Raw genomic sequence first — 9,871 nt, 5'->3', positions numbered from 1 at the left:
TTTAGAAGTGAATATTATATTATATTATTATATTATATGAATGATCTCACTGGTGAAACCTACAGAATCCATATCCATTTCTTGTAACTCACCCAAAGCGCAGATCTGCTCATCGGTGTTTTCCTGCGTCGATTACTCGCGCGTGTGCATTTAGAAAGCACGTCACGCAGGCGGAAGTGCGCTGGGTGTCATCAGTGGCAAGATGGTGGCCACTAGGAGAGGTACACGCTTGGGTTCCCCAACTAAAATGACCAGCGATGAAGCTTCTGGAGTCACGGTAAGCAGTATACTTTCACTGCGTCTCCGCAAGCGACAATGTCTCGAAATGTAGTGCTTAATGTACTTTATTGCAAAAATGATTTGTAGCATGTGTCCATACATACATGCCTGGGCAAGCATTTGTATTTAGTGTCGCCTGTTTTGCATTTGTTTTCTTGACCGTTAAAAAACAAAAATGTAAGAGTTATACTGTATGTAGCCTTGAACTGAAGAGACCCGAGATAAAGACAGTTTCAAGTTGGATATTTGACGGATATTCGCGCTGTCAAACCTCAATAACTTTCAAACCAGTTGAGCCACAGACTCCAAATAAGTGTCATGATGTTGGAAACTTTTCTGTTTAATTCGCTTTCCAAAGCTAATAAACATGGGAAAATGTGAGCTGCATTCTGTATTTCTAGTTTAATTAGTTAGGGAGCATGAACAAAGTGCAAACTTTTTTTTTTTTTTTACATTCATTTACATTTTACACATTATATTGCATGAATGTTTTAAACTTTCTAATTTCAATAGCTCCTTGGTCATGTGACCTACTGACCTCAAATAAGGGCCAGACTGTAAATTGACTACCCTTCTATATTGCACATCCTTTAATTTGTCAATTTTCATCTCGCATGATTTGACATGAATTTTTTTTAACTTTATAATTTAATTAGTTCCTTTGTCATGTGACCTGCTGACCTCAAACAGGGGTCAGAATATCCACTGACTACACTTCTATATTGCACACCCTTTAGTTTGTCGTTTTTCATCTCACACTATATTGCATGAATGTTTTAAACTTTCTAATGTCAGTAGCTCCTTGGTCATGTGACCTACTGACCTCAAATTAGGGTCACAATATCCACTATTGCACACCCTTTAGTTTTTCTGTTATCATCTCACATGATTTTATATGAATGTTTTACACTTTCTAATGTCAATAGCTCCTTGGTCATGTGACCTACTGACCTCAAATAATGGACAGAATGTTCGTTGACTACCCTTCTATATCGTACATCCTTTAGCTTTACCATTATTTATTTTTATTTCTTTAAAACAGTATTGATATTTGTTGTACTGCCTTTGTGCTGTTTTTAAATTCCAAATAAATGTATCTGGACAGGATCATTTTTATTACTGTTACAGTATTGAGAATTGCAAACAAATGAAAAAAACATTCCACACACATTATGGTATTGAGGATTAGGAGGGAAAATGTCATTGCAAAGCTTATTTTAATCGTCCTTTAATAGACCCAATAGATGGCAAAATTATTATTTTTTATTATTAAAAGTAAACCTTTTTGTTTTCTTTTAATTTGTGGGTGAATTAAGGCCCGGACATAAGTGATCCACGCACATCTAAATCTATTACAGGTGTCTGCAAACTGTTTTGACATGAAGTGCCATTTTTATTTTTGCTTGTTAATCACTGTGCCACTGTGGACTATTCAGTAATATTCATAAGGAAAGCGCTACCTGATTGGTCAGAGGAACTATAGGTTAGCCAGCCCTAACCCCTTACTCCTTACCCTAGCAGGTAAGGTAGTGCTTTAAGAATGAGTCTTGCCCTTCCATCCTACGGTTGGAAATCCACCAACTGCACAGCATGACCAACACAAAGCAGATGCATTTACCTGCATGCAGTATCGGCAACGTGTGATGCGTGAATGGTTTCCACACTCATAACTAAATAAAACATGTTGCATGATTATGAGGAAGGATTGCATCAAAAGGCAGATTGGCATGCATCGCACTTGCTCGTGCCAGTGATTACACCCCCACCCCCGCGTTTTAATGGTGATCTATAATTTATTAGCTCTCTATTTAAAATGTTATTGTCATATAAATCACACTTGTGTATTTAAAAACATGAAAGCTGATGATGATAAATCCTGACATGATCTGATACAAATCTTCTTGATCTAACAGGTGCCCACTCCTTCGACCAGAAGAACACTACGTAGAACTATATTGGAGGAGAACCAGTCGCAGTCAGAACTCACTGGTGACTCTCAGCCAGATGAGCCAAAAGATGACAGTGCTGCCCCTTCCTTACGAGCAAGTCCACTTAAGCAAGAGACTAGAAGATCCAGGCGTCTTCCTGCAAATAAAAAACAGCCTGACTCTACCCATGAAGCTGATGTCTCGGAATCAGAATCCTGCTGCTCTGTAGTTGCAGATGTGCAGGTGACACCTAGAACTCGTAGAAGAACTATGATCTGGGAGAAACCAAAAGGCACAGCACAGGACGAAGCATCTGACGCTAAATCCTGCTTATCTTCAGTTTCTATGACCCGTTCATGCAGGGCAACACGTAGTCTAAAGAAACCCGCTCAGACTCCAGCAGCCTCTAACGCTGCAAAGGATAATGATGGTGGCGATTTGTCAGGGGCGGAGTCTTGCAGCTCTGTTCTGTTTCTCAAAGTTCCGGACACTCGTAGGATAACCAGAAGCCACAGGAAAACTGCGGTTGCCTCCACCGAAGCAGACCCATCAGAACCAGAGTCATGCTCGTCCAGTGTTTCTGGCCTTTGGGGTTCCATGGTCCGTAGGTCCACACGAAACCAGAAGGTAAAACTAACCAGACCAATCCCTTTGAACTTTGAAGATACCACAGACACCCCTTCCTCTCCAAGGTCCAGCAGAACAAGAGGCTGTAGACGCAAGGCAAAGTCAGGAGTTGAAGAAGAGGTATATGACTCGGACGGATGCAAATCTGGTCCTAGTATGAGTCCCTGGAGGTCCACTAGGCGTCAAGCCAAACTAGACACTCTGGTTGGCGAGTCTGATTCTGAATCAGTTGCTACTGATATCTGCACCTCTCAAGGTAGTCCAAGCTCTTTAAGAGGAAGGGGAACTCCTTGTAGAAGCCGAACCGGCTCTACCAGTAGTAACCGGGCTGTTCCTGGAACCAGGACAAGAAGCAAAGCAAGAGATACCCCTGATTTGAGCATCTCTTTAACAACTCTTTCCACCATGCCTGAGAAAGAACGAGAGGCAGAGGAACATGAGCTAGTACCTCCCCAACCTGAAAATGTTCTAGGAGAAGACAAGAAACTCGAGGACACAGTGAAACAACTTGACCACACCATGACCATGGACACAAGTAAAGCCAAGGAGAGCAACACGATTGAGGACACAGTTGGAGAACTCACTCTAGTTCTCGAGCAAGATGAGACTGTCGAAAGCAGTGCAAGTGCAGAAGTCGATTTGCTGGAACCTCAGAGCACGCAAGAGACCGAGTCTCAATTTAGAGCTGTGATTGTGTTTGAAACTGTCAACTTGAAGGACTGTGGGACCGAAACGCACACCGATCGAGAAGCCGTGGCTGAAATGGATCTTACAGTAATTGAAGGTAAAGGAGATACAGGAGATTTTGCAGTGGAAGACTATGAGCCAGAGTTTGTGGAAGCAAACCATGCTGTTGATGTTCAGGCATGTTATGAGCATGCCATGGATGATACAGTAGGTGCCATCCCAGAGGATCATGTATTAGCTATAGCTGAGAAGATTGTGACCGATGTTGAGGAACTTGAGGAGAGTATTGGTTGTGAGAGAGGCATAGTAGCTATCAAAGATCATAGTGACACCGTTAAGGCAACTGTGGATGAAACTTCTATAATTTTGACTGAAGTGGAAGGTCCCTCTTCAAGCTTGAATACTCAAGCAGATTTGACTACTACAGAGGAACCATCTAAGGAAGCTCCTTCACAGAGAGGAATGATCAGTTTACTAGATGGCAGCGAGGATGAGGAGAGTGGTGAAGGTCTGTCTCCAGATGAAGAGGAGGGGGGTCGTTCACAGGAAGCTGAGGACATGCCGAGTGAAGAATTGATGTACCCTGATGGAAATCAGATGTCAGTAGAAGCAGCAGCTCACAGTAATGGACTGTTTGTCATAGACACTAGGCCTGGACTACGGCCTGATGAAAAGTACTATGTTGATGTAAAGCAAACAGAGGAAGAGGACGAGGAAGATTTTGTTGACGAAGCAGGAGATGACGACGATGATGAAGATTCAAGAGTGCTCTTTGCGTCCAGAAAGCCTTTGTAAGTTATTTTTATTGTCCCTGTTATGTTGATGCTATTTATTTAGTCAAAACATTGTTTGTTTGAGCTTCGCAACCAGCCCAACAAAGCAACATTGCCTCAACCAATGGTGTGAGTTTGGGGAGGGACAATCTGTTTGTCTCCAATGGAAGACAGGGGGTGTCAGAAATCAGCCATTATTTTTTGCAATTCCGTTTGATGATGCAAATTATTATTATTTTTTTTTATTCCTTTTTATGGTTATGCTTTTTTAGGCAGAAATGTATACTACTTTATTTCTTACAGTATGAAACCATTTAGAGAAAGCACTGGTTTTGTCTCTTTCTCTTAGGACACAATTATCCAGTTCCATTGACACAGGTCTCAAAATGAAGGAACTTGGTGGTTTGTACATCAGTTTTGATGGCAGCAAGCCAGCAAAGAGTCTTTCCAACAGTTTGGAAACTCAGAAGGACCAGAACAATCTGGATGAGGTGAATTAATGTCATCAATTCTGTAGATTATAATTTAGTGTTCTAGGTGAAATAATGGTCAAGCTGCATATTTAAGTTGCAAGTGAAAACATTTATTTTGTAGCTGCTGAAGAAGAGTGTTATCATTCCCGATTTGGAGAAGAAAGATGCAGTGCCTCCTTACAAGGAATCAAAGCATGCTGCTAAACTCAAGCGCAAGGTAGACAGATGAGATCTTGAATGCATGGATGGTCTTGGAGCATTTTACCTTCTGTTTTTTGTGATTGTCTTTTTACCTAATGCATACCTGTTTGTACCATTCGTCCTTAAAATGCATCAGAAAATTATTCAAATACTTTAACATGTGGGATCTTCTCAAGTGGATTTATATCAGTTTTTCACTTAATCTTTCAACATTATAACCTATTAACAACTTTAAAGAATTATTACTCATGATATATCTGACAAGTGTTTTCATTCAAATTATTATTGCAATAGAAATTTTTAAAATTTGGATGTGATTTTTAGGCTTTAGGATCAAGGTTATATAAATTGCATATTGTGAATGTTTATCAATCTTATTTGTACAATGTCTCATTCAGGTGGAAAGAGAAAAGACTACTGGGGATGGCTGGTTCAACATGAAAGCCCCTGAATTAACAGAAGAGCTCAAAAATGACCTTAAGGCATTGAAGATGCGCTCGGCCATGGACCCAAAGCGCTTCTACAAGAAGAATGACAGAGACGGATTTCCCAAGTACTTTCAGGTGGGTGGGGACTGGGTAGTCTTTATCAGCAATTATTCCTTAAACAGACTTCCTGTGTTCCCTTGAAGTCCTAACGACTTTTTCCAAAAAGCTATTAAGACAAAAAAAAAAAAAAAATGGTCTTAAGCAAGAAGTTGAGAATGGTATGAGGTTTGATAATGCTACAATTAGAGAACTGCTTTGCAATTAACCACAGCCATACATGTTCAAAGCAAGCAGACAACTGTATATTGTTAGTCTTTTTCAGTAAAGTTTCACTTTTTGTTTCAGGTTGGCACAGTGGTTGACAGCCCAGTGGACTTTTATAATTCCCGAATTCCGAAGAAACAAAGGAAAAGGACAATTGTGGAAGAGCTGCTTGCTGATGCAGAGTTTAGAAGGTAAGCTCATGAAACTATACGGAGTAAAACATGTTGAATTATTTGTATTCATGACAGTGGCCTTTTATTATTGACAGTTGAATTGTGCCATCACAATTGTTTTAAATTGTCATTGTTCTAAAACACCTTTCCCCCCCTTTTTCAGCTATAACAAAAAGAAATATCAAGAGATCATGACAGAAAAAGAAGCACATGCTGCTGGCAAGATGCACAAAAAGAAGCATAAATTTCATAAAAAGAAAATGAATAAATAATTAGATTTGTATCCTTCTGTTTGTGATATTTTTAAACAGGAATTTTGCCTATGTAAAGACAATTCGTATAAATGGCAAATATATTTTTTGCAACTACTGTAAATTCAGTGCTTGCATAATTTTTTTAAGAGATTTTAGTGGATTAATGAAAGTGATGTTTTGAAGAATAATTTTGCATATGCCAAAAAACATGTAATTTATACAGAGAAAAACAGTGAATTTACACTTTAAACGTTTTTCCATTGAAAAGAAAAAATTCTGTAGAACAGAACAACAGTGCGGATGGAAAAAAATCAGATTGAGAAGACTTATCAATTAAGTGCAAACAGCCATTGTCAGACATGTTTTATTTTTCTGGCTTTGTGAATTCACAATAAATCAAGTCAAATAAATGTGTGCTTTGTTTTTCTTCTACTGTTGTTGGACTATCATTATATTGGACTATACATCATTATACAAGCTCATTTCATTAAAACACTGCACTGATATTAAAATGTTTGGCTGATACTGATGTTTTGCCACTTACCTTATTTGTACTTTGTTTTTAAAGCATAATCTTTAATAGCCTAAGCAAAACAATGATATGATAAAGAGATACAGGGGTGTAGATTGTGTAGAAAACATCCACAAAAAAAGTCCTAAAATGTATACTCCGTTTTCTTTAACTCACTTAGAATGTCAAAGTTAATATTGTAAGATTTTCATTTCGCTTTTAGTTTAAGAAATTAAGAATGAATATAGCCATTATAGGAATAATTTTACAATAAGTTTCTTGCACAAGAATCAAAACATACTGTACTGAGAAAATGAAGTTATACGTGATTAAATATAACATTTGCAAATAATTAAAATTAAATAGCACGCAAGGTTGAAACTATTTGCAGTAAGTTTGAATCCATGGCTGAATTAAAGCTGCATTACGTAGTTTTGTGCTCTCTAGCGACATCTGTGGTTTAAATTAAAAATTGGAAGCAATTTGCGGTAGAATACTTTACGTCAGTCCTGTTTCGACACTACTGCTCTGGCGGATGAATCTCACGATTTTAGGTTACCTGGATACCGCCTGTGTGATCATGACTGGAAGATATTCAGAGCCTGAGTTATAACATGCTATTTTCATATGTATATAATTATGTTATACGATTAAACATTTAAAAATGAAATATCTTGCTTTGAAGTTAAACAACACACTTATTTACATATTTTTAATGAATGAATTGTACACTATTCTGACACTACACTGAAAGCGCTTTTACATAGAGAACTGGGGACTCTCCTGAATCACCACCTGTTACAAGTATATTTTAATGATTATTCAAGTGTTAATATCGACTATTAATGTTGGTTTTGTATTATACTTATCAATTTAAGAGGTGAAACTCGTGATACAGCTGATTTGAGTTCAATGTAAGACTTATTTTTACATTATCAATCTTGTCAACAAAATCAATGATATAAACGTTTGTTGACGAAATATATAACGAATAACGAAAAAGGCGCATCATGAAGACTATTAAATGATTTTATTAAAGCATACTGTTGACGAAAATATGACGATAAAAATTATACTGCAAGATATAAACAGAAGAAACATCTTGATAAACTGTAAATAGAAGAAGATATTAGATATGGATTAATGTAATCCATTAATCCAGTATGTTGAGTTGCGTGAGTTGAACGCACTAACACCGGCTACATTAACCGCTTTAAAACGGGATAAATACCTCATTCAAACGTATCCTATATATACATGAGATTAATCAATATATCCACAACATTTATGGAACAACTTACATCTGCACAACGAAACAAATGAACATGTGAACTTGAATTAAATGACGCGATAGTCAGAATAACCGCAATTTGCGTTGCGTAACTTGCGTTGTGAATACACTTTCCAAGAAACACGCTACACACAATGTAATATCCTTTCACGGAAAATTAATAAGTCTCTAAAGCATGAAAAATTCAGAGTACAGTAGGACAACTTCTATAAAGTAGCTAATACTTCAGTCTATTCATTATTATTTCAGCAGCTCAGGTTTTTCACAACAAGGACAGGCCTATGTACATGTATGTTTGATACATGTTTACATTAGAAAATTTGTATAAATTTATTTTCGGAATATTTGAATAAAGTTTGGTTGTTACAGTTTGACACTTTTTTTGTCCATTTTGCACATCATCAATTAAAATATTTTATTTTAAAATTGGCTAAAATTGTCATTTTTGTAAAACTGACAAAAATGAATGAATATAACATAACGAAATATTGACTAAAATAAATTTATGTCAAAAGACTAAAATTGTGACAAATGAAAAAATGTACACGGCAGTTGATAAAGCAAGTGAAACTGTAGGCCTAAAAACATAAAATGAGCAATAATGGGAACAAAATATACTTTATTAAACATGAAAATAAAATGTACAAGAAGTCAATTTCAGAAGTCATACATATTAGTAAAAATGCACAGTAACTTCCTCTGACAACGGATTGCGATCGGTAAACACACGAGTAATGTTCGATTCATAAAAGCATTACCCCTACCAGACAACATTCTGTAGCCAATTCCAAGCATTATAGCAGGTAAACAATTTCGCCAAACGGATAACAGATAAACATCCATCCAAACTGCAGTGATGCCATCCTGAACTGCATGATTGTGACTGACTGAACTGAACAGAGTCCTCTGCCGGAACACGTGACAGCCGGCACTTCTTTTCTGTGTTTACGGACATGACGTCATGACACAAAGAGGAAGGACATAAGCCAGCGATTTTGCACCAAATCCGACCCGACAGCTCAAAATACTATTTATTTTTATAGGCTTACCGAAATGAATTGGGGTATGGTAAGGACATTGTTTTGAACACTGATCATTTATGTACTTAATCAATAATGGCAATTTGTTAATTTTTAACCAAAAAATCTTACATAGTGCAGCTATAACAAAACTTCACAGCAGGAGGGGAAGGAGGACATGGGGAACCGGTTTCTTCGTCTCACATGTAAGGCTTTTAATTAACAAAACACAATAGCGCTATCAGCATCACAATAACTTTTGTCAGTGTCACAGCAGGTCTCTTGTCCCTGACTCTCTCTGACTCCCCATTGGTGGCGTGGTCCTTTTATACCATTCTCCCCAAGCTCACTGCAATTAGAAACAGGTGTTAAACATAATCTGGCTCAGGTGTATGCACACTTACCACTTTCAATCTCGCCTGGCGGATGCTCGACACGCCCCCACTGCCACAGCAGTTTTAATAACACAAGTTTAAAACTTACGGCCCTATTTTGAGAGCGTTATGCCTTAAGTGCAGCGAAAAGTTAGTGGGCACGACCATGAAGTTTTGATATTCTTGTGCAAGCATGCGCTAAATCTAGGCACAAGTGGGTTGGGTGAAACTGCATGTGCAAACTAAACAAAAAATATAATTAAAATAACAAAGTGGTCATAAAATCGTACACAACCACCTCCCCAAATCCAAAAATGTTTCCCTCTCCAACTTCTTCCACCTGCCCCTTTTGCAGTGATGTAGGCAAAATATCACTGTATGACAACAGGTGGAAATTTACCAATACAAATTAGATCATAAATACAATTGTAAATATAAACATAATAATAATTATAAATAACCCATCATCTTTGTTTCATAAAACGGCTACAACAGTGATTGGCTGGGTTTCCCGATAAAGTTGCAACTT

The 9,871-nt window shown here is 37.6% G+C and overlaps 1 protein-coding gene across 1 annotated transcript; it reads left to right on the top strand.

The window, feature by feature from the left end:
* Window positions 1-135: 135 nt before the first annotated feature.
* Window positions 136-6,557, top strand: LOC127423697 (uncharacterized). Its single transcript, XM_051668198.1, has 7 exons — window positions 136-277; window positions 2,193-4,312; window positions 4,644-4,785; window positions 4,889-4,984; window positions 5,367-5,531; window positions 5,802-5,911; window positions 6,057-6,557. Exons 1-7 carry the CDS (start codon window positions 203-205, stop codon window positions 6,163-6,165), a joined length of 2,817 nt encoding a protein of 938 aa, XP_051524158.1. The 5' UTR covers window positions 136-202; the 3' UTR covers window positions 6,166-6,557.
* Window positions 6,558-9,871: the final 3,314 nt, after the last annotated feature.

The sequence above is a fragment of the Myxocyprinus asiaticus genome, chromosome 33, assembly GCF_019703515.2.
Source record: "Myxocyprinus asiaticus isolate MX2 ecotype Aquarium Trade chromosome 33, UBuf_Myxa_2, whole genome shotgun sequence".
In the NCBI taxonomy this organism is placed as follows: domain Eukaryota; kingdom Metazoa; phylum Chordata; class Actinopteri; order Cypriniformes; family Catostomidae; genus Myxocyprinus; species Myxocyprinus asiaticus.
The sequence above is the reverse complement of the archived record's forward strand: the minus strand, read 5'-3'. Positions and strand labels throughout refer to the sequence as shown.